Here is a 27,387-nt window from a genome sequence, read left to right on the forward strand (position 1 = left end):
AATAGGTAAAGTTAATATCATCTGTGACGGCCCGACATTCTTGCTTTGATTACTTATTTGCAGTAATTTATAACTTCACGAACATACTATAAAATCTTGTTTTAGCCTTGTAAGGCTTTTTGTCACTGAGTTAATCCGAAAAATATATTTCAGATCACAAGTGTCACGCTTGCTACAGATGAACCTGCAATGCCGAATGGCTTATAGCTAATGTAAACATTAGAATTATAGCTGTACCATTTTATCATTACGGTGAACATCTTAGCGGTGATCTCTGTAGAACTAAAAGTCACCCTGCACTTTCATAATATACCAACGGCGAATAGTGGAGGTAGGCTGTTTAAGATTTGACATAAAAAGTGTAAACTAAACTGTCAGTCATACATAAGTACAGTACACTCTCAGTAATCCGCCGCTTGAGTATCTGATAACTACTATAATCCGCCGTTATTTTTACTAGTTGAAAGCACAAAATCAAGCTCTATAATTCGCCGGTATTCAATTGTCAAATTCAGTAGTCCGCCGCGTACAAGTATACAACGCAGATGAGACGGGTTTGTTTTGGAAACTTCTCCTTCGTACAAAGTACATTCGCGAAGAAAGTAATGTACCAGGGAGGAAAGTGCCCAAGGACAGCATCACAATTATGCCGTGCTTCAATGCAACCGGGACACACAAACTGAACCTTTTGGTCATAGGGAAAGCCAGGAATCCTAAGCCATTCAAGAAAATCTGCCTCACTGAACAACTGGTTGAGTCAAGTAATTTACTGTTAAATATTTAGTTAATCTACTTAGTTTATAAATATGTATAATTTAGTAAATACTTGATTTTGATTATAAATAAAACTGTAAATTGCTAGTACAAATTTCTCAAAAAAAAAACTATTTATATGAAATACCTGTTTTAATTTTATACATATTTTGTATGTATGCACTATAATCCGCCGCTTTCACTAATTGGACACTTGTCTGGTTTTTGGGGTGCCGGATTACTGAGAGAGTACTGTATTTGTTTTCATTAAACTAAGACTACTATTTGTTGACATTTTGTTTTAGTGACTGTGGTGTTGTCTCTGTAGACATTATTATGTTTTCATTTACATCCGGACACCATACAAGTGAATGAATGAATATTATTTAAAACAAACAAATATCACTTATTTAAATTGGATAACTTCCAGAAGAAAATCAATAAAAAAAAATATTATAATTTAAATAATATACAACTTACATTAGAAAGAATTCCATAGTAGATAGATGGCCACACAGCTACTAGTACAATTGACACTACCAATATCACTATCCCGAATCCAAATTGGACATAGAGCCCAACTTTACTGCACGCCATCACTACCGCAAATGAATGGGCTGAATCTGCAAATTGTTAACAAGAAAAATAATAAAATATCGGCCACTCTACACTCATCGAGTTCACAGATAAACATTATACAGGACAGGACAGAGAAATGGGCTATTTTTAAAAAGCGCACACACAAATAGCTAAAATAAAAGGTGATATTCCATGGCTTCTATAATAATTTTGTATCCTATAACCGATTTGATTAATGTGGCGAGACTCAAATACAGGATGTTTCACAGAAACACTACATACCCTTATATTAGATTTAAAAAAAAAAAAAACATCTTTCACTTTCTGGGTGAGTGCTCTTATTTGTTAAGCTGTCAACCCTTCAGATGGGTTGATAGCTGAATGGATAAATTTCAAATTCCGCCAAGGAATTTTTTTCATTTGCAATTTAAATAAACGTACCTAATGCTTTTACAAGAGAACACAAAAACAAGGGAATTGGGTTACCTTCTGGGTGTGGCTGTAAGAAGGTACAATTCTCGAGTGTTGAAAAATATAGGATAAATGTGTTAAAGATTGTGTTATTTTCTATATTTACATCATAATTATTAAAGTTTGTTATGTAAACGAAATGCACAATATTTGAGGACATTTAGCGGACTTTGTATTTCTTGTGTTTTATGGCCTGACATCAGGAGTGATTCAAATTGCAATAGTAAGAATTCAACGAAGCGATAAGTGTTATAATTTTTTTTTTATTTCTCATTCAAATATCTGGAGTTCAATACAACTATCCTCCAATACACGAGGAACTGCTACGAGTTTTTGTTTGGAAGATATTCCAGAATTTCTGTCTTAAAGTATCTTAAGCGTCAGTTACATACAGAGTACAGAACAAACTTTAAAAATACAAACTCAATGTAGACAGAACTCATCACTTTGATCCACTGGATCCATCCGGAGCACTGGTATAATGAACATTCAAGATACTACTTTCGCACATATAGTTTACTTACAATGACGTCTCATACATTTGAATGTTGCAGTTGACACATGCAAATCAATTTGAAAGATATTGTTGAAATTTTTAATTGGTATTGCGTTTATTTTCTGTGCGTAAACTGCTTTACAGAAATAAATTGACAAGACATAAGCTTAAAGATATTTTGATAATATTATAATTACATGGCCTATATCTTTATCCTGCTCTGTATATAATATATTGTGAGTTTATCAACAGCCACCACTTTGAAATACAATACATAAATGTATGGCAAAACTTTACCAACACACATATACATATTCCACAATTTAACATACACTAGCAAGTAGATAATACACTATAATGGCATAGTGAATAGAGATAATAGACTTAAAGACATCTTCATGAAAAGAAATATTTATATCATTATATTATTTTATATTAAATAATATAATCTTGAATTTTACATTAATCCTATTATTATCTTTATTATAAATCTTACAATAATTTTGATATCAGAGAACAATTTAGAATATTAAAAAATTTAAAACATTACAACAGATACACCAATGTCAATTTTAAGATTTATAGATGTATTTTAAATATATAATCAATTTAATCACATTATTAATTATAAATATTTGTGGTATCCATGCAACTGCATTTTGAGAATAATCGGTCTACAGTATACCCAATGATTTTGAATAAAACATATTAGATAGAGCTGTTCTTTTTTTCTACAACAAAAACATTGAAACAAAACACTATTTATTATTGGCTAAAGGGGTCCTAGCAACTAAATTGTTATATATTATGTGCGTTGCTATGAAAATCAATATGAAATGTCAAAAGGACATTTCAGTTTTTTGATGAAAATTTGTGGCACGACCGAACTTAGATTTTCAGATGCCAGTTTATGAACACTTTTTGTAAAACATTAAGTATATAAAATTTAATTTTTAACACAATGTCATAAAGTTAAGCGTAATATTTAAATGTTTTATTTTACATATAGATATAAGATAAAGATAAGTAAGTTTCAAAAATACAAAATAAGATTTTTCAGATACCTACCGACAAATTTGCATTAACTGAAGGTTTATATACCTACTTACGTGAATACAAAAAACAATGATATATACTAGTGGTACCAGGGAACTCAGAAATAATGGGAACTGAAATACGGGTGTGGAGTAACAAGCAACCGATCTCGAGTGTGGAAGAATATGGGATAAACTTTAAACACATGTGTCAAGAATACGTTATTCTAAGCTTATCGTTCGTTCTGCTACTGCTGCTCTCGGTTTATGCACCGACGCTCATTCAATATTGATGTATTTGATGGTTGCAACACGCACTATTGCACGTCTATGTGTAGTTAATTTTCATAGGACACTCACGCTTCAAAACCCTGCGTCAAAATGTAGTGTATTGGGGTATAGCATATCGGAATTCTATTTATTAATCGGTTCTGTGAGTGGTACTATTAATAACGTTTTTCTTTTGATATAATACACTTCCATAAAGGTTGGTATCAGTGACCCAGGATTTGACTTTTGACATTTTCAGGCAATAAATCAGGGAACTCAGAAATAATGGGAACTGAAATACCTAATGGGTAAAGAGAAGCTGGCAACCGATCTCGAGTAAGGAAGAATACGGGATAAATTTAAACACGTGTCAAGAATACGTCATACGTCGAATACTGATAATACTGCTCTCGGTTTATGGATCGACGCTCAATTAATATTGGTGTATTACACACACTATTGCATGTCTATAATGCGTGGTTCATTTTCGTAGGACACTCACACATTCAAAACCATGCTTCAAAATTTACTGTATTGGTATATAGCCTATCGGAATTCTATTTATTATCTGTTCTGTGCAATAAATATATATATGCACCATAAATAGGTATAAAACTCTTTAAATATTACAAAATGATTTTAAGGTTTCATCTTGTAGTTATAATAAAAAATAAAAATGGTAACACAGAATGACAAACAATGTCAGGTTTCCACCCCTAATTAGTTGTAATAAAAGATGGCCTACTAATAGCATCCTGCAACTTTGGCCTTGGCTGCAAATGTGTATATAAAATAATAGAAACACACATGTGCTGCGTTTGCACCTTAATATTCATTTCAATGATTGATGCATTTAATAAATGTTCATAGTGCACTTGTTATGGACATTCCATAATATATAATATAATAATATAGAAACATTTATATTGAGATAAACATTCCAATATTTGACTTACTTATCTCAGTATCAAATCAAGCTGGGATTACATTGATATAATAATTTATTATGGCCTGACATAATTACGTATTATAAATTGAACTTTTCACTCAAAAATCAATTATCTTCTATAATTATTATTAAATTAAAACCAAGTACGCACTACTTCAGGTATGCCAAACTATTTTCCACAATGGTGTAAAAGTTGAATATACAATAAACTCCTGATTAGGGATTGCAATAGCGGATGAAAATACCAATACCGGTATTTCAGTATTTCCTATTGAATACCGGTGTTAATACCGGTATTCGTAAAATAATTTAAAAAAAAACAGAAATATCTACCAATATATATAAATATCTTTAAAATATTAATATTTTATAGCATGTGTCATTGCTGGTCACTAAGGACAATGAAGGGCCACGGAGGTAAACCTGATATCGCATAACCCTACAAAAAAATTACGTCATGTTAAGCTTTTTATGTTAATTAATACATTTTGTTTCCACATTAAATACCTTTCTTATAATACTTTAAAACCAGTATTTCGGTATCTAAAGATACTGGTATACCGGTTTTGAAATACCAGTATTGCAATCTCTACTCCTGATCATCCGTGTGTGGGTTATCCGGTTTGCAGGATTATCCGTGAATGAATTTAATTTAAAGAAAAAAAGAATGACATGGTATTCGGGAACTTACAATGCAGGAAGAACGTTACAGTGGAGATGTTGACACCACTGATAAATTCCGCATCGAATTTGAAGAATAATTACAATCGGAAGGTTTGCAATTCGATCAAATATATAATACCGATGAGACAAGCATATTGGAAGTGTTTGCCTACAAAAACACTTGCTTTATCTAAAGAAACATCCATTTCAGGTCATAAATCATCTAAAGAACGTATCACAATAATTGGTGCACACAAAATGAAACTTTTGGTGACTGGAAAAGCGAAAAAATCAAGATCATATAGCGGAACAGAAATAAGAGAAATAAGTTGATTATCACAACCAGAAAGGAGCATGGATGGATAGAAGGATCTTTGAAGATTGGTTCAAAACTAAATGGGTTCCAGGAGAGATTTTGTGAAAAGTAAGGGATTACCATAGATAGCAGTGCTGTTATTAGACAATGCTCCTTCTCATCCAAATGAAAGCATATTGAAAAAGGACGACGGCCTTATGGTTGCATAATTTTTACCACCTAATCTTTAACCCATCAATCAAGGGGTCGTCTCATTAAACCTTTGCAACAAAGATGACGTTTTAATTAAATTCTGAAAAAAAATCACAATACTGGATGCGACACATGGAGTAACTCAATCTTGGTACAAAATAAAGTCAATAACACTCGTTTGATCATGAAGGAAAATTCTACCAAATGTAGAAAGTGATTTTTTGGATTCTATCGAGCCTGAGACAAGTGAAATAGTATCTGAAATGTGTGCAAATAAATTTACATGACTTTGAAAATGTTGATAGAGAAAATATTGATAAGTGGTTAGAATATGATTCCCGTGATCCAGGTTTGCAAATAATGAGTGACGCGGATATTATTTCCAATCTCATTCAACCGGAAGAGAAAGAGAATGAGACTGAAAGTGAGGAAGAAAAAATTATCAATCGCATTAGTCAGACACGGTACTGACTTCTGTTGAAATTTTATTGGAGTACATCGACCAATGGGAATTGGAATATAACGATATAATAGCTCTTAGGAAAATTTGAACTGTATGAAAATCAAAGATTCCTGCAAACAAACCAAAATCATAGATTTTCTTAATAAATAATGACTATTAAACAAGTTACAATAATTGTCTGTTTTAGAAATGTATAATATTATGTAAGTAGTTAAAAAAAAATTGAAAACGTGGTGCGGTTTATAAGACACATGTTTCAGTCAAACAAATACGAAGGCAATGTAAAGCTTTCCATTTGAAATAATTCACACGATGAAAATAGTTGATTATAGTCATATTATTATATTTAGCTAAAGATTGTCAATATAGCGATTTGCTAATTTTCCATTGAATTAAACATATCACATAATTACTGAGTTGAATTCTTTTAAAAGTTTTTTTTTTCTTTAAAAGTATAAACTGCAATAGGTAATTTTATTTTTTTGTTAACTAATGTAAACAAGTCAGTACTGCCAAATTAAGTAAATTTAAAAAAAAAATAATACATTTTAGATAAATTGAGTATAAAAAACAACTCCACTTTTGGAATGTAAAATTTGAACCTTGCCCATTGGTTCGCCACGACAGCATTACCTATTGAATGATCATATTAAACTGATATTTAATAATCTGCTAGATATAATATAATCTACGTGAGACATACAGTAGCGGCTAATTCATTATTGATAACATTTTGATAATTTTTGACAGTTAATTACGTATATATAAATTACCTACCTTGAATTTGTAAAATTCCCCAATCTGTGAAATTTCAAAATTTAATTCCAAATTATGTATCTGAGTCCAACTGAATGAAATCTATAGATTATTTTTTCAATCGACACGTTTAACTAGATGTAAGTAGAGATTGCCTGTTGTAGTAAGGAGAGAAAAAGAATAACAATACACACAGAGTTGGGTCTTATTCAGTTTAATTCAGAATAAACGAATACTCAATATTTAATATAAGAATGCTCTGAGCGTTTTTTTATGATTATACCTTTTGGACCGAGAACGAATGATATAACACAAAAGATCTTCATCGTGTGTAATTGTGATAATATTGCTAGAGCATGAAGGGCGGTTTTGGTTCTCCCAAGTATTTTTCCACCATCCGTATATACATTAACAATCAAAGCCGGCTCTATTTGTTATTAATTAAGATAGAATTAAACCGTAGGTTGATTGCAAAGTCAGTCATATTCCACATTTTTTTTATATTATTTTATCAACTTTTAACATGGGTTGTTTAATTAATTTTAATGAATTTTGCGATACTGTATTTTACCATTCGCATTTTTCTATCTATTAACTTTGTTTCAATATATTCAAAAAGAAAATATTCTATAAAATAGGCTATTAGTTTCGTAAGTCGGTTACCTCCATATTCCACCATTTTGAGATAATCGCAAAAAACCTTCAAGCGTATTAATAAACGCATTTAATAAAGAATTTAAAAATAGCAAATAGCAATATAAATATGATTTTTGTTATTAAAAGTATTAAAAAATCATGTTTAAAGTTGGTCGAAAAATATAGAAAATGGCAGCTGATGAATATAACCAACTTTGCAATCAACCTACAGTTAATACTATTTCACTAACAAACAGAGCTTGATTTGATATTTTATAAATATACATAATATTATGTTCTGTTTCTGTGTGTACTTTTCCATCATATTATGATATTATGAATCAAGAAAAATATCAAAAAAAGTAAAAATGGAAATAACTGACTTTGAAACCAATAGTCTCTTATGCCGGGTCCACACTGGCAACATGTTGCCGGCAACCTCGTTAAATTTTACGATAAGTAGGATAATTATCGTAAAATTTCTTAAGCAATTATGATCGTAAAATTTAACGAGGTTGACGGCGACATGTTGCCAGTGTGGACCCGGCATTATGCGTGGCTAGAATGTTTAAAGATTACTTCGATACACCGCAGTATAGAAAAAATTTTATTGTGATAAGAGTTTTGTAAAATAACTTAATGTGCGGTAAGGGAAATATTACTATTCAACAACAGGTGGGTACCTACTTGTAATCAGGAATTGTGCAAGTTATGTAAATTCCAGATAAAAAGGTGATTGCCCTGAAACTATTGTTCGAATTGTAATATGAGCTTAAGATATTCATACACCTACATATTTATTTTTATATTATGTGAATAATTAATAGTCATCATCATCAGCCTGTTTCAATCCACTGCTGGATGAAACTGGATAATATTGAAAAAAGGATTGAATCGACTAGTTAAAAATATTTCAAACACATAATATAAAACTATACTGAACGAAGTGGTCAATTGCATTAGGATGATTTAAAATTATAGTTGAAGATATGTGTAACCACCACTCGTCCGTACTCTTGCCTTCGAGGCATTGAGAGATAAATTCCTCGTTCGAATGTTGCAAAACTGTGGCAAAAGTTAACATATTTTCTAGATCTATAGATTTTGATTAAAAAACATACGACGATTATCAAAAATTCGATATCTTGTTGATGTATTCACAAAATTAAATGATGTAGTAACGCAATAACATATGGGTCTCGGGTTTGAATCCCGGATCTGGCAAATTCACATGTTGTTTTAACATAATATGCTCAAAATATGTAATCTTTGAAAACCTCCTTCCTTTAAGTTTAAGTATTTTAAAACTAGACATTTTAAAATACTTACATATTTGAGGCGTCTAATTACAAAAACCGACAAGTCCACAATTCAATATTTTCGGGAAACAACGTTTTTATGTTTCAAGCTCCAATTATTTGTTTTAACGTGAGATTATTTTCTCCGTTGTATTCTATGTCGAAATTAGAACCAAATGGCAATTTGTTTCAGCCGATAAACTCTTAAATGTAATAAATATAGGCAAAATAAAATTAGATGTAGCGCTATTTGTACTTCACTTTTTAATTTACGCCGCATAAGGCACATATTTCCGTGGCACTGTCATAAGTTTACCAGATGCTACGGCATGGGAGACGCCCTTTTCAATGTTGAACGTTCCCTTATTGGTTGAATTAAACACGCGCGAAATCAACCAAGCTTTAAATAATATGAAACACGGACTTGGCGCTTTTTGTAATAAATCGAGACTTAAAATATTTTTTTTCGTAGGGTTATGTCACGTTTTGGAATTTATAGATCAATACATATTGTGTAAAATTATACAAAGAATACGTGCGTATTTTTTTCTCGATTTTGACCAAATGTGGACTTATCGTTTTTTGGAATTAGACGCCTCATTTAAAACACTGATGAATGACTTAGATATAATATAAGATAATTTATCCAAACTCAGAAAACACAATAATACGCTGAATTTAGATCACAAATCTTAGAAATCAAAATACCATTCATATATTGGTCTCGAGATATTGATCTCGGCTGACAAGAAAAAATTATGTTAGTCTATAACTGAACTAACTGATAAATAAAAATTATGAGATATTTTATTTTTAAAAACAATCTAGGTATTTCACACACAAATTATTCTTTTGAATTATCTTATTATTAATTATTTTGGACAAAGCTGCAGTCACAGACAATATTATACGCAAAGATTTTAGGCTTCGTTGTTGAAGCTTACCATATTACACATCTCGCTAGACTGAGCCGATGTCACGTAACCTGCCGGTCATACAAAATATATCCTGAAATCCTTCAAAATAATCGTATTAATCAATAGCTGAGAACAGATGGCACTGTCGTTTATTTTTATTTTTTCTAAATTCAATACTTGAAGATCTATTTTTATTACAAGGTAGACTTTAAATAATCACTTGTATGGAGCCTTCGCCACTGCTATTTATAGATGTTAGATGTAATAGGTTGAATATGTAGCCAACAAGTATTTCTCATAAAAACAAGAAAGCTCTTCATGAAGCAGCCCAGATCCACGTAAGATTGTAGAGCCAATTAAAAAAAATATCTATCACTCTTAAAAAAATGTAAACATCAATTTCAGCTGTGGAGAAAAATATGGTTCTTTTTCAACACTTCCACATACATAATAAAGTTCCATGACTAAAATTAATTGGGAAACGCTGATCTGTACAGTAATTTTATCGAGCAACGACACTAGTCTACTGAAATTAAATAGGTCCCTAACCAATTTAATTATTACACTTCATATAATTATAATAGATTACAACTGACCAAACTCGAGAAAAGCAGCGTTTGAATTGATTCTATTAAATTAGTTCCCATCAAAAATATAACAAGTTAGTAAGTACCTATCTGTACTTAATACAAACTCGACAATATTAAATGAATTTTTTTGAAATTAGTTTTATTAATAAAATGAATAAAAGAAAATAATTATCACAAAAAAGATCAAATATACTTACACACAGGTCAAGGATGACAACAGTATGGCATGAGTTCAACACAATAAATTTTCACTCTTGAAAGTAACAACAAAATGCGTTTCAATAAATTTTGTTTTAATAATGATACCTAAGTAGTAGAATGTAAACGTAAAGCTAGCCTACCCACTAAATTTAATTAACAAATGCTTACCTGGTAAAAGTTAAGTAATGTAATGCACTACTTACTACAAAATCAACGACGCATTAATTAACACAATTAATCCAATAAAGTATACTGACATAATATACCTAAGTACAAAGACATGTTTTTGAACAAATCAATCAAGATATAATTAGGAAATCGATTGTTGAAAACGCATACCTTAATTGCTTGGTGAATCTTCTTGGTGATTTATTGCTATTTTCTGAGGCATCTCAATTCTCATACACTACTATTATACGAAATGAATAATATTATTATAAATACATTCATGTTTCGTACACTTTGGGTAAAATAAAAATATTTCAAAACACTAATGATTCATCAATGTTTTAATCATTCCGTGACAAACTTATATTTTGCAATGCTGTAGTTGTATTTGCATAGTTTTTGTCTCTCCAGTCATTCATCGTAAAATCCTTGTCCATTTCAACATCGTCCGCACGTCATTTCGATACAGTGTTGCCATATTTTGAAAGTGGAATTATAGTACAGAGCCTCCAAAATTATAGTATTTGGGGATAAAATATAGTACGCGTTGTCATCTCTTGAAAATGAAAATTTTCCCAATTTTTCATAGTCGGCTCGTTTTTTTTAGAAAAAATATTTCTTCGCGGGCCGCAGGTTCCCAATTTTTCATGGTCGGCTTGTTTTTTTTAGGAAAAATATTTCGCCGCGGGCCGCACGTTCCCAAATTTTCATGGTCGGCTTGTTTTTTTTAGGAAAAATATTTCGCCGCGGGCCGCAGATTTCCAAATTTTCGAAGACCACTCGATTGCGAAATGGCAAATGCAGAATTATAGTACTTTTATATAAAATTATAGTACGATTTTCAAAATTATAGTATTTTGGCCGTACTATACCTATTTTATATCGTACATAGTACGCGGACCAAAATTATAGTACAAATACTATAATTATAGTACGGTTGGCAACACTGTTTCGATAGTAAAGTTGACAGTTCAAAAAAGGCTAATAATTTTGATCGAAATGGTTGCCAGACCCTTAAATTAGTTTTCCGTTATTAAATTTTATTGATCCAAATCCACAAAGAGTTCTTATAAAAATATAAAAAGAAACAAATTTCATTATTTATGTAGTTTATTATTGTGAATCCAAATAATATATAAAATATTCATTTAAAATTATATATTTTAATAATTTTACATTTTCTAACATTGACAATGTCAATAATTTTGGTTTCGTAGCTAATGTGAACAGCCAATTATTGCCAGATATAAAACTTTATCAATAAACGGGGAAATATTTTAATCGAAGACTTGACTGAAGACAAAAAGTTGTGATTAAAATTTATTTTAACCATTATTAGTATTATGAGAAATAAAGAATACGAAGAAGAATCTGAAAAAATAGAGATATATCCCAATGCTGACTAAAATACAATGTATATACGCAACGCAAATATACGTACAAAACTTAATTTTTCTGTGTTTGTATGTAAGGAAAAGAAGCAGCTCAAGAATCAATATCCTTTAGACTTTGGGGAGTAGGTAGGTGGTAAAGTGAAATGATTTGATTTTAAAAACTTTTTAAGTTTACGGTAGGTACTAGAGATGGTAAAACTGGTCGATTTTGAAGACTAAGTATACTTACTACCTGTATAAAAAATACTTAGTACCTATAGAAACTTGTTCCAAAATACTTACTAGTATTTGGAATACTATATAGAGCGTTTGGCGTGCGTATGCGATAAAAGTTTCATACTCAACTGAAACTAAAACCAGCTCCATATTAGTTTTTGAAATACGTATCGGCTCAGGAAACTCAGACTGTGTGTCGGCTTCAGTAGAATCGCTAAAAATATGCTGAGCTCCGCTTGTCGAAACGTTACATTTATTATAAAATTATTAAAAACACATTTTAAATTTATGAGTTGTTTTTCTATTATGTTACAATATTCTAGTCAACAACAATGAATAACAGTGATTTTTTTTAAATTTTAAACATGTTTTTAGCGGTCATAACAAGCCTAAGCCTGTGCGTCATCTCACCACTGTGCTTCGACACAAAATTTATGACCTATTATTCATACATTCGAACGCAATAGACTAATAAATTAAAATATACCTATATTAAAGTGCTATCTCGTTCGCGCGCATTTAATGTCAATAGTGTTGAAAGTCTACCAACTGGCGAATGCACAGAACAGCGACTCGCGATGATATCATCACAAGTTTTTTGGAATAAGTTTATTGGGCCACACATCCTGAGTATGGATAATTTCACCCTAAACTTGAGTACACAAATTGGTGACAGTATTTCCAACTCACCCCTAGTAGGTACATATTTCTATATCCTTATATCATAAACAATGATAATTGATTTCGTATTAAGTAATTAAAATAAGAATATTGATAACCATATTTTTTGTATAATTATTAGCTGGTAAAATATTATCTAACTTATACCTTCATTTTATGTGTTTCAGCTTGCTTTCAGTCGTACGTGCATATCATAGTGGCGCAGCGGAAGCAATCCGTGGATTGATGGATCAAAACTTTAAAACAAAAATTGATCGAGTTGGTCTGCAAATATCCAATCCTTTACGATTTGTCTGGCAAGCACTTTGGTCTAGCACAGTGGTCGGCAAACTGCGGCTCGCGAGCCACGTGTCGCTCTTTGACCCCTTGTGTGCGGCTCTGCCACAAATGCTCTCTGCCTTATTTGACATGGCTACAAAGAAGAAGCAAAGAAAGACGGAAGACGAAAACCGTGAATTTAAAGTTGAATCGACCGAGACTTTCGCGTTTATTCAAAACTTAAATGGCCTATCGACCTGTATTATTTGTCGGGAAAAAATTGGCGCATAAGAAGAAGTCAAATTTGGAGAGATACTTCACAACTAAACACGCCCTATCGCGTCATTTAGCATTAAATATCCTGTCGGTGATGCAAGAAGGAAGCAGTTTAGGAACTTTAGAATAGTGGAGAAAAATCACGTTCTGTATTTAATTACTGAATACAACCTTCCAACAATGTTAATATTGCAAGTTTTGTGGTTAGTAAAAAGATTTATAAGAACGGATATCAAGGGTAAATTGAGACGTCGTCTTAATGATGAGAACCTGGAATCGTGCTTAAAATTGAAAACAACAACATACAAACCTGACTTACACAAACTTTCCAAGGAGATGCAAAGCCATTATTCACATTAAATGTTTGTCAGTCATTGTCATGATTTAAATTTAATTTTTATCAATAAATAAGATCATAATTACGTATGATATCAAGTTTTATTCAGTGTACATATAGTTTGATTAAGACATAAAACTTCAACTAAAGTTTATTAAGTTAATAAACAGTGTATGTACCTACATAATATTTAAGTTTAGTTTAAGACATTTGGCTCTCAAAAGGAATCTCAATCGTTGTGCTGTTGATATTATTTGGCTCTGTTGACTGACGAGTTAGCCGACCACTGGCCTAGCACTAACACATTGAGCAGAATAGCTTGTTCAGTTGTGATTTGAGCCCAACCAAGGCATTATTTTTACACATCGTCGTGTTAAATATTATCGCATTTTAGTATAACTACTAGAGATATTTTTTTCTAATCTAAAAGCCTAGAGACAGCTCAGTGGTAAAGTATTTGATTGCAGATCGATAGATTGGTGATTTGAGCTCACCCAAAGACATATTTCCGTTTTCAAGTTTATAACTGACGCTCTTCAGTTTTACATCAGTCGGATTCAATTCACCGACGACTTCGTTGTATGTGTAAAGAAAGTTAATTTTTTTTTTAAATAATTTAATGTTTCACCGAATTTTAGGGAAAAACAGTTCATAAACTGAACACATTATGAATGTTTATTGACGACATCACGAACACGCTTGGTATCAGCTGACCTTTTCTGACTTGACAAATCAGATAGTGAACAAAGATTGTTATTAAAATTTTATTCGAGTGTTATTAATACTATTGTGTAGTCTACTGATGAAGTAATCAAATATGGCAAATATAAATTTTATTTGCCTAGCGCTAGTCGTCGTTAGTTTTGGTGAGTTATATTTTTATATTATTTTTAATTTGAAACCTATGCTGTAAATGCGATTAACTTTTGACGTTTTGCGTCACAAATGTTTTTTTATAGATTAACGATGACATACGCGTCCTTGCCTTTGTTGTTGTTCTATCTGTTATTGAAATGTTTTTAGTTGCTTTGCCTCTAAATGTGACATTCCTCCCATAAATTCTTAATTCAATTACTTAATTACGTCCACGAAGAAAATAATAAATCCACTCTAATTATGACAAATGATCCTTAATTACATTGCGTATGTAATTGAAACTTCATGAATGACTGTAGGTAGTGCTGTAATATAATATAACTATATGTATCTATATATTTAATTAAATTGCTTCTTTACTTGTTCAAAAACGTGTGAAGCTATCTATTAAAACCACCATTCCTGGTTGTTGTGCACTAAATCAGTTTACCTACTATTATAGATCCTATAGATTTAACTTTGTTCCTTGTGTCTAGTCAGACCGATGTACATTTGTGTGCGAAGGACAAATGGACATTGTATAAAAACTATTTGAAAGTTGTAAGAAAACTGTTTTTTGATATTTTTATGAAAACATTTTTATCAACGAAACAGTACTTAATATCTTTTTCCTGCTCATATTCTATTCAGACCTAAAACCAAACCAATACCTGACACAAACTACTGTACTTAGGTAAGGTTAGGTTAGGTTAGGTATTCTACGTAAGTGCTTAGTGTATTTTCTTTTGACCATGTCTGATCCTAATACAATCATATGGGCCTCCATAGAGTGGAGGTTTGTATTAACAGATTTTTGTTTTTACAAGAAATGAATGTTAACCACATGCACAACCTATTATTAGGTCCATACTCTGACTCCAAACACAAATTGAAAAACAATATGTGCATTTACCAGACCCAAGATTCAATCAAACCTGGGACCCATGACATTATAAGCCAACGAGTAAGTCGCACGGCCATCGTGGGCATATTATATTTACCAAAATCTAAAAAAATGTTCCGATACAGATGACGCATGTTTTTTTTTATTCCACCGAAGATGGAAAACATTGTCATGATTAGACATTATACTATTGCATTTTAAAGATTTCCTGTAATAGTCATGGATTTTTACTATACATATATTATAATATTTATTTCCACAAGTTTAGTTTTTTGTCAATAACAATCTTGGTGATTATGGTACATGGTACCATAACTGAAATAGCTATCAACCAAAAACTAAATTCGTGGATATTAATAATATTATAAACCTGTAGGTCACTGCGCTGGGCATGTAGACATGCCCACAGAAATTGTTGCGACGACCATTCACTTATACTTTTCCAAAATTAAGTAAAACCCAATTTTGCCACATTTAATTAATACATTACCTATTCTATTGTACACAGTCACAATGAATATAATATACCATTTTTAGAAATCTTCTCTCTGTCTGAGTAGTTTTTCCTACCAAATCAAATCTGCCGAGATTCAAAGTCTAGCGCTTTTGTTATTTACACGCATATTTCAAACTTTCCCGCTGGAATCTGAATCGGTCATTTTTTATTTTATTATCTTTGAAATGAATTGAAATTATTTTCCCTACACAATCTAACGTGCTTATTTAAAAAAAACTGGTGTGATATGCATCTACAAACTTTTTATGTTCTATTAGTCAGTAGCCTCTATAATTATATAAAAGAACCAATATTTTGAGCAAAATATCTGGTATATTACAATATCATGTTTTTTAAAAGATTATTATTATAACAACCTTTTGAATCATGTCATTCTTGATTCACAGTTTACTATAATATGTTAATATCTTAATAACCGGTTTTTATAAATTTCCTACTAAATGTGATTATTATTAAAATTAGCCTTAATAATGTGAACTGACAGAAAATACAGCACATAAATAGATATAAATATGTAGCCTTATGCAGAAAGTTCACAATTATTATTTTTTTTAAACTAGGGTATTGCATGATGTTGCACTTAAAAGAATTCTTGTTGTTAGCATAGCAATATGATTCCTTCCCTGAGGATATTAGTATATTGGGATATTAGGTAGTGACTATCTGCAACACTGCAACCTAAATTTCCCATACTTAATAAAAAGCTAACCAAACACAAGCATGTTGTGGTTACTTAATGTATTTTTGGAATACTTTTCATAAATCTTTGTTATCTATGAATTTATGTATTGTGTTTATTGTAATGAAATTATTTCTTTCAATTAATAACTATTTACAAAAACTAGTCATATGTGGGTCATACATACGATTCTATGTTGAGTTTTTCTTTTTCGTTTATTTGCATATTGACGTTTGTCTTGTGATAACCCGGCAGGTCACAGTTTCTCAGTGACTGTGGCTATTTGCGCCGATACAAATATTTTGATTATTTGTAATCTTTACACTCATAATATTTTTATATTTGATGACTATTGGGCAGTGGCAAAAATTTAACGTTAACTGATCGTTTTATGTTTACTGTTATGGCACGGTTCAACAAAGCTGATATAATTATCCAAAATTAGTAATTAACGATTTTATCTTGTTAAATTACTTTATTGAATTCAATTAATTGTTATTGTAAAATCATGTATTTAACATAACTTAACGGTATGGCATTTGTAATAAGAGTCCTCTTTACATGCACTAGAGATGCTTAATTATATAGCTTGAATACTGGATAGAGATTTATTATACTTGCGATATGTTCCTACAGACAAGGGTCAATCAAGCGGAGAATATCTAGGGATATAATATACAACAGTTGTTCCACAAATCATCATAAACTCTGGATTTTATGATGTGAACATTGCCATTCATATTACTACACCCTCTACAATATTGATGGAATATTGATAGTTCACAATAAATCTTTACTTCAGTCAATCAGTACTTAATCTGAAGGCATCCCATATTTATTTATATAAAAACATCCCTTAATATTTAACAATATTGTGGGAAATTTAACATCATTTACAATCGGGAGTTTTAATTAGATATTTAATTACACAGCATTACGGAAATCGACTAATCATCACGGGAGCTTCGGCAGACAGATGGTCCCGCCTTCGCCACCCGGATGTCAAGTCCTGAACATAGGGCTCACAGCATATTTATAATCTTAAGTTACATTTGGCGGGAGCATTACCGGCTTGTTTTGATGATCTTTTGAATACTATACAGTATTATAATATGGTTGGGCGCCGTCTATTAATTAGTACTTATAATAATATTTCATATCAATTTGCTATGATTTTAAAGTACCTCAGAGCGCATATCTATACTAGAACCATCATATCTTGGCTACAATTTTATAGCACTGCATGCAGCAATACGGACTATGGCGGGGTGGGGGGTGTAGATTATACCTTAAAGTGCGGGCGGTCCATAATTCCTCAAATCACCATTATCTCCTTAGTCTAGATATAATGTTAATAGTTATTAGTAATAATTTGCATGAATGATAGACGAAACCTTTTTTTCACAAAATTTCACTGAATACTTGGAGGAAAGTTAAAAAAACTATTTATCTAATATTGCAATGGTCAGAGGTCGTTTGAATGAGATTATCAGATAATAATCTTGCTAAAAATTTCAGATAATGAGAATAAATAATAAATTTGGATAGTATAATATCTACATTATGATCTTTTGATTTAAATTGATAAAAATACATGTTTTTCATTAAAAATCGAGAATGATAATAATATTATTGTATCGTTTGTTGTTTATATTTTAGTATGAAGGATAATTTATGTAGATTATTATAATATAAGCAGATGGCCCACGTAACTTAATTTTATAATTTTATTTGAAATCTTCATTTTTTTTTTGGCGGAGCAATGAACCCAATTATTATAATAACTTTGGCAAATTGTTTTATTTGCCGAGTGACCTTTCTCCCCTCTGTAACATGCACTGAAATTAAATGAATGATAAATCATTTGTAAAATTGATATCACCTTCTAATGATCTCTTTTTAATTTTTATTATTATAGGTGTCTCCCTGGCCACTCCACTACTGGGATCCAACAAATGCACGTGGGGACCGTCTTACTGGTGTGATGATATCAAGTATGTAGCATTTATTTTCATTATCATACCAGTCGAAAATATTGATAATACCATGGAGTGAATTAGACATGCTCGTGAAACAAGTTTTACATCAGGTTCTATGCGCATGTATCATGACTGATTCAGATGTTATGAATAAAAATACATTTCCATCCAGCTAACGTCTTTGTCAACATTCAATACTCTGAAAGCAGGAACGAGTCAGATTCTACTTCGTGAACACTGTAAAAGCAGTAACGTGACAGACATTTCATTGTGAATTCTCTGAAGACAGAAGCAAATCCAAGCATTCTTTGTGAATGCGTTCGATGAGAATTTTTGGTAATTTAAGTGACTCGTTTCCCATGACTAGGGTGAATAGTACCTACCTACTGATCGAAGAATAATTCCATATTTACTTATTACTTACTTCACCCTGTTCTGCCCCAATCTTGAGGCATAAGGCAAGCATAAGGTTACACCATGCAAGAGCTGCGTTGCGATCACTTTTGAGACACCGGTGCATGATGAGAAAGGGTCGGCGACGGAACCCTTGAGGCTGTGCCACAATGGTACGGAGTGTTACACTCTCTGACGGCATCCAGAACACATTGTCATGTCAAGATAGTAGCATGTCTCACAGTCATATAAGAGCACAGTTTATTATTTAATTATAAATATTAGTTTTCATAGTTGGTAATATGAAAGAACAATCATGTATTGTATAGGGAATTATATTATGGAATTTGTCTTTATTAAATAACGGATGCCATTGTTCCCATACTTGTTTAATGAGTGGTGTCTTGTTATCCAACAGCAAAATAAATTTCAACAATTTTTTTCTTCACTAAGTCAGCAGAAACTCATCAATACTTCAAAATAAGTACTTTGCATCACTAATGTCATTAAGACTTTGATTCTTAGTCACTGTATTATATTATTTTCTGTGTATGTCAACATAATAATCGTTTTTTCTTTTATATATGTGAGTCAGCACACATACAAATAATTACATTTCTGTGATGGTTTAGTTTATGTATTTATACAATATTTATTGAACACAGCCAATGAACTATAAAGGAGAGACTAGCAGCTAGCTCATAAAGTGACCCTGAAATTATACCAGATAATAATTTAATGCATTAATAATGTTTCTCCATGCATTGTGTGGATTCTTTCAACTGAACTTGCCTGTTAAAATTAATAATAAAAAGCCATAAAGGTTTACTGTTACATTTTATATGATTTTTGATTTATTATGAACCCTTGTTTATTTCTATTGTCCACTAAGTACTTGTTGAATAAAATTGAAGTGATTCAACATAATAATATTAATTCTTGTGTGTATTTATGAAAATCATTGACGAAAAATATTTAGCATGACTACAGGACCCTAGCTTGTATGTTCATGTCATGAACTTTGATTGGTGATTCATGATCATCCATCTGTTGTATGGTGATACTAGTTAAATAATCTATTAGTCATTTTGGATATAGGTACTAAAAATTGTTTCATTCCAGGTCACAGATGGCGAACCCATGACACGCATGTCAAGAAGAATAATTTTTTGGTGACATGACATGTGCAATGTTCAATTTCTTGCATTTAATTAAATATGTATATTACTGATACTAAATATGCCAGAAAATTTTGGGTATAGGTGACGTAGTGAGTGCATTTGGGTATGCACATAATGCACTTTCCTATCGGGTCCCGGTGCTTTGGTGTGACCTGTACCTATTCTCCATTTTCTGAAATCTGAAATGTACCTACCTTTAAATTATTAATGAAACCCAGTTTTCAAATCAAATTCAATGAAAAAATTAGAGACCATTATTTTGACAATGTTTGGGCAAGCATAATATGTTTGCAAACAACTATTTTCATAAATGAATTTTATTAAATCACAATTACGGAATTGCATTGGTAAAAATTTGACTGCATGTGTGTAGAATTCTCCAATTATAAATCCTGGATGCATAAATTGACACCAGGCAAACAATTTATATATATTCATATTCTTCCTGAACAGTATTATGTAAAAAAAATTCTCTTGTATAGAATAACGTCCACTATATTCCAGAAAATTCCTGTGATTTTATTGTGATTTTCAATCATATCACTGTTATTTGTCATTATCAGAACTGCCAAGGGATGTGGAGCAGTCCACCATTGCATTAAAGCTGTCTGGGAGAAGCAGGTGGTTCCTGAGGATACCGACAGCATCTGCCAGATATGCACTGACATGGTGAAACAGGCCAGAGACCAGCTCGAGAGCAATGAGACTCAGGTAACTATCTTACTTCAAACTTCACAATATTTTTTTCGTATGGCATCTTTTTAAATGCCCACCTACAACTGCATAATTAATACAATATAACTCCTAAAAGAAATACGAATTCTCAAGGCAATTTTAAATTTGGTTGATTATCATAATATTTTTTACTTGTTTATAATTTTGTTTCAATGAATATAGGTAGGTACTTAAATCTTGTTTATTTAGATAAGCGTTATTAAGAATTATTCAAAAGAATGAGACCTGTGTTTGTAGCTTACTAACTTGGTTATAAAATTGGAAGTTCTTCAACATGCAAATAATTTATATTCGAATCCCACTTGATCCATATAAATTTTCTAATTGTTATTTTTCCAAAGCTTCTCAAAATAATCTAATTATATAGAATAGGAGTAGTGATAATAATGAATAGGTACTTTAATTAATTCCAATGCTTTTATTTTTTTTTTAAATCTTAATCTAATAATTTTAAAGTGATGTTAACTTCTTTGTTACCATAATGATGTAAGCGAGAGAAAGGCTGCCATTTCAAAAATATTAAGTTCGTTGTGTCGTTTGCAACTTCAGGAGGATCTGAAGACCGTGTTCGAAGACTCATGCAAGCTGATTCCGCTGAAGATAGTGGCAAAGGAATGCATCGTTCTGGCCGATGACTTTATTCCCGAGCTGGTGGAGACGCTGGCCTCCCAGATGAACCCTCAGGTTGTGTGCTCTGTTGCCGGCCTCTGCAACAATGCTAAGATCGACGAAATGCTCGCCAACGCCGAGGTAACCAATGACATATTATATCGATGGTCTGATGCCAATACCCCGTATCTGACCAATATAACGAAAATTACTTTTTGATGTACTAGAAATAACAATAATACTGCCCATCGACTGCGAAATTCCCATATCTGAAAATTGCAGGAATAAAACTGTAATAGCCCCGCATCTTGCCTCTAAGCTGTCAAGCGTGTTGCATGACGTGTGTTGAATTCAGCTTTAAAATGTCACTTTCGAATTATTTAAAAGGTAAAACAGTAAGGCTAAGGCCACATAGGCAGGTGCCTTGCTTGGTGGCTACGTGCTAGGTGATATATCCTAGCGAACGGACACACACTATACTATCGCAATGGCCATACTGCACGCTTCGCGCCTCGCTACGTGATTATTAGTCACCTAGTGAGTCTCCCGGCGAACAAACGTGTTGGTTATTTTTATTGTGTCACCTAGTGATTTTGCAAGATGGCAGATGTTTCTTCAGTATGACAAACGTCAAACACCCTATATTTTGAGGTTATGAATAATGACGCATGGGATGAATTGACATTATGCACCCAACAAGTTCGAATTTGAGACTTTCGAAATTTTAAACTTAAATTCTCTGTGAGAAGTAGCTTTCTGGTTAGTTTTTAGAGTGACATATCGTTGTTGACTTGAGCGCTCCCAAATGTCAAATGAATTTGTACCTAAGCACGTAGCGTCCAATGTGGCAGTAGTGTTTTTAGTAGACAAGCATAGCACCTAGCTCAGCACTAGTGAAGCACCTACCTATGTGGCCGAAGCCTAAGTAATATAACAAATTTTGATATTTATTATATACTAGCTGAAGTACCCGGCTTCGCACAGGGTCGCTTCGTGGTTATATTTATCTTAGATATTTGAAAAATAATTAAAGGTAATTATTTTTTTAATATTAAAATATCTGTGTAATACAATATGGCAATATGAAAATAATTCTAATAGGAGTAAAGGTCAAACATAAGAACACTAAATTAAAATCGAATCCGAAATATGAAAACGTTATTAATGTTATTAATGTGTAGTAAAAAAAAAACAAAATTAGATGGAACAAACAAACAACAAACATTGTATTTTATATAATAATAATTTAGAAACCTTCGCAGGTGTGCGCACAACAACTGACAAAAGTTTCATTGCAATCGGATGAATGGTATAGGAACGCATACGAATAGTAGAAGAAGATGATTTTCTAATTCAGAAATCTTTGTGGGCATGCGCATGACAACTCACCAAAGTTTCATTGAAATCGGATTAATGGTATAGGATCGCATACGAATAGAAGAAGAAGAAGATGGTTGTACTAATTCAAAAACCTTCGCGGGCGTGCGCACAACAACTGGTCAAAATTTCATCACAATCGGATGAATGGCATAAGAACGCATACAAATAGAAGAAGAAAAAGATGGTTGTACTAATTCGGAAACCTTTGCGGGCAAGGGCACAACACTTGATCAAAATGTCATTGCAATCGGATGAATGGTATAGGAACGCATACGAATAGAAGAAGATGATGGTTGTACTAATTCAGAAACCTTCGCAGGCGTGCGCACGACAACTCACCAAAGTTTCATTGCAATCGGATGAATGGTATAGGAACGCATACGAATAGAAGAAGATAGAATAGAAGAAGAAGATGGTTGTACTAATTCAGAAACCTTCGCGGGTGTTGGCACAATTACTGACGAAATTTTTATTGCAATCGGATGAATGGAATAGAAACGCATACAAATAGAAGAATATAGAATAGAAGAAGAAGAAGAAGATAGTTGTACTAATTCAAAAACCATTGCGGGTGTTACCACAACAACTGACGAAGGTTTCATCGCAATCGGATGAATGGTATAGGGACCATACGAATAAAAGAAGATAGAATGAAGAAGAAGAAGAAGAAGAAGATGGTTGTACTAATTCAGAAACCTTCGCGGGTGTTGGCACAATTACTGACGAAAATTTTATTGCAATCGGATGAATGGAATAGGAACGCATACGAACAGAAAAATATAGAATAGAAGAAGAAGAAGAAGAAGAAGAAGATGGTTGTACTAATTCAAAAACCATTGCGGGTGTTACCACAAAAACTGACCAAGGTTTCATTGCAATCGGATGAATGGTATAGGGACCATACGAAAAAAAGAAGATAGAATGAAGACGAAGAAAAAGAAGAAAAAGAAGAAGATGGTTGTACTATTTCAGAAACCTTTGCGGGTGTTAACACAACAACTGACGAAGGTTTCATCGCAATCGGATGAATGGTATAGGAACCATACGAATAAAAGAAGATAGAATGAAGAAGAAGAAGAAGATGGTTGTACTATTTCAGAAACCTTTGCGGGTGTTAACACAACAACTGACGAAGGTTTCATCGCAATCGGATGAATGGTATAGGAACCATACAAATGAAAGAAGATAGAATGAAGAAGAAGAAGAAAATGATGATTTTTCTAATTCAAAAACCTTCATGGGTGTGCATACAACCACTTACCAAAATTTCATCGCAATCGGATGAATGGTATAGGAATGCATACGGGACAGACACACAGACAGACAGACATACAGACATTCATTTTTATATATTAGTATAGCCTATACTCTTTGCGCAAGTGCAAGCAATAAGTTTACAAAGTTTTATCGCAATCGGATGAACGGTATGGCTGCGCATTCAATACGAACAAACAAACACACAAATATTAATTTTTATATATTAGAAGATATGTCACATTTTATTGGATGTTATTATATTAGGCGTTATGTGCTTTGCTTTAAGTACCACTTTTTACGTTACGGTTTATTGGCATGTTATGTAGTTACAACATATGTGAACTATTAACAGTCAGATACGGGATATTAAATATTTAGTTTTTTTAGCTTCCTGCACAATTTGTAAAAAGTCACTTACAGGATATTAACATTAGGCCATCGATATACTGTTCTGCATCACTACAGTTACAGACTAGATACGTACCTGTCACCGAAAGTTATGTGGGTGCCTGTAATCGGACCGCACCGATTATACTTACACGGAATGTGGCAACCACAAGACGTAACCGTAGTTAGTGGTTGTGTCTGCACATGGCACAAACCATGTACTAATTTGTTATGCGTGCATCAATTCAACTATAATTTATATACATGACCTTATCCTTATAAAAGATATTTTCTCAACTGAAAATGATCTATGAAATAATGATTCAATTGCTCATGTTTTGATTAGCAAGCAAACCACACTATAATAAAGTCTAATTTGTAAATTTATGTACATATCAATATCATTGTAATGTTTATTTATTCACATTATATTTCGAAATAAATTCATATGAAAACATTGTGTGCAGGAATTTGCTGAAATTTGATTCACTAAAGTATTACTCAGTTAAACCACAATTAGTTAATGCCTAAATGCATCATGACTCAAATTCCGTTCTTTTATCTATCTTTTATATTATTTTGTTTCACTCGCAATAATGATTTTTGCTTCCTAAATTTACCACAAGGTTTCCACATTTTTCAGTAGCTGAAGATACTATAATAATAAGTGGTAATACGAGGCTTTTAATTACAAAAACCGATAAGTCTGCAATTCATTATTGGTGGTAAATGACATTATTGTATGTCAAACATAACTAGCTAGTTTTAATGTTCAACCAATATGCTCTTTTCTATTAGCTGATAAACCTTTCTAGATAAGCAGTAAAAGTTGTATTGTTGTTTAATTTAGTAAAACGCATTTTTTTTTTTAAGTACTTATTCCACTTTTAATCAATAAATTAGGACCGGTTTCGTCCGCCTCAGAGGGACATTTTCTACTGAATCAACTGAATATTCAGTTGAAAATGTCCCTCTGAGGCGGACGGAACCGGTTCTAATTTATTGATTAAAAGTGGAATAAGTACTATAAAAAAAAATGCGTTTTATTAAATTAAACAACAATACAATGCAGTTCCACCATGAATTGACAGTTAACAAAATAAAAGAAAGTAAAAATTGTCTTGTGGATTAATTACATTATAAATTATATATATCTTGATTATCTGTAAGTATGTATGTCTGTCTGTCTGTAACACATGAGAGAAAACATATCTAAATGTGTAGGAGGTAGCGAGACAGGGAGTAGACGTATTAAAAGGGTATTGTGAGGTGTGAGAAAACATACATGTAAACGCAAGTTCTAAAGTTTATACAAAAACATACGCCAATAAAGATATCAATTATTTTAATCGGGTCGTGAAAGAAAACGAATGATACGATACTCTCATGATAGTTTGTCAGATATTTAGAGTCTAGTACTAGCATATCGAGTAAATAGAAAGTACTAAACGACATTACAATTAATTTATGACAGATTGGCGTAAAAGTAAAAGAAGTATAGTGTCAGATTTTGAAAATGATACATCTCTGAAAATGTTGATTTTATAAGAATATGCTTGATTAAAATTAAAGAGATGTCGGGAATGGATAAATCAAAGTGAAATTGTTTAAAAATCAACAAAACAACAACAAAAATGTTGACATGTGGTACTGTCAAATTGGCTGGCAAATTTTTCAAGTTTTTTAAATAATTAGATGTGTTGTGGGTGCAAAATTTTTACACAGATCTAGATCTAATTTTCAAGCAGAATGCCATTTACAAGATAGGCCGATGATTATAATATACCTACATAAATGGTAATGTTCGAGTCATAACTTATGATTAAAAAAGGAGACATTGAAATTTTCAATATTTTTTGCATGGTGACAATTTACTCGTATCTATTTTTGTTTTGAGGCCATTGCTGTCAATGCTTTGTAGCGATCGTCGATATGATAAAATGGGCTATGTTATGTAGGGACATATCAGCACTTTGCTGATAAAAATGTAAACAATTATGTATAGTCTGTCTTGTTTATTTAAACTCCATGATAAAAATAATGAAATATATACTTAATTCTAAAAACAATAACATTATGATCCATTTGGTACATATTAATTTAGTAAAAGATAATATTACCCTGAATTTTTACTTATATATTCAACTCTGTGAGTATTCCCAAGTATTGATATGATAGCAGTCAGAGACGATATGAACGAAGCTCTTTAAAATATAGCGATATGATCGATATATATCAATTTCAAACGTTATTAAATTTATCGAGCACAATCAACAGTTCATTTATAATATGTAGCATATACTTATTGTAATCTATAATAATGATACAATTGTATTGAGGCTGTCAGTTTCAAAGTTGGTAACCTCCGTTTTTTGCCAAATTTATGACTGCAAATAGAATATTTTCTTTTTGCAAAGATATTAGTAAACAATTAGAAAAAGCAAAGAGTGAAAAAAAAGTCTTTAACATCATTAACCGGTTTTATGCCTTAAATGAGTTTTCTCGTTCTATGAGGCCGTGATCGATGGGCCGCACATACAAATTTCACGAGTTATCTTGTCCGACTTTAAACTCACCTTACTCGCCACTGTCTGATT

General features: G+C 31.9%; 2 protein-coding genes across 2 annotated transcripts in view; one reads left to right on the forward strand and one right to left on the reverse strand.

The window, feature by feature from the left end:
- LOC147078396 (protein croquemort-like) overlaps positions 1-11,218 on the reverse strand; it is a 32,273-nt gene extending 21,055 nt beyond the window's left edge. The window contains exons 1-2 of the mRNA XM_085959193.1: positions 10,924-11,218; positions 1,234-1,376 (exon numbers count right to left, since the gene is read on the reverse strand). Of these exons, the coding sequence (XP_085815319.1) occupies positions 1,234-1,350 (117 nt within the window). The 5' untranslated portion in view covers positions 1,351-1,376; positions 10,924-11,218. The remainder of the gene's footprint in view (positions 1-1,233; positions 1,377-10,923) is intronic.
- Positions 11,219-14,605: 3,387 nt separating this feature from the next.
- Sap-r (prosaposin) overlaps positions 14,606-27,387 on the forward strand; it is a 32,272-nt gene continuing 19,490 nt past the window's right edge. Inside the window, exons 1-4 of the mRNA XM_085959215.1 lie at positions 14,606-14,780; positions 18,788-18,863; positions 20,986-21,133; positions 21,707-21,907. Of these exons, the coding sequence (XP_085815341.1) occupies positions 14,732-14,780; positions 18,788-18,863; positions 20,986-21,133; positions 21,707-21,907 (474 nt within the window). The 5' untranslated portion in view covers positions 14,606-14,731. The remainder of the gene's footprint in view (positions 14,781-18,787; positions 18,864-20,985; positions 21,134-21,706; positions 21,908-27,387) is intronic.

The sequence above is a fragment of the Rhyacophila brunnea genome, unplaced genomic scaffold (genome assembly GCF_057557595.1).
Source record: "Rhyacophila brunnea isolate RB1 unplaced genomic scaffold, BYU_Rbru_1.0 scaffold_11, whole genome shotgun sequence".
Taxonomy (NCBI): domain Eukaryota; kingdom Metazoa; phylum Arthropoda; class Insecta; order Trichoptera; family Rhyacophilidae; genus Rhyacophila; species Rhyacophila brunnea.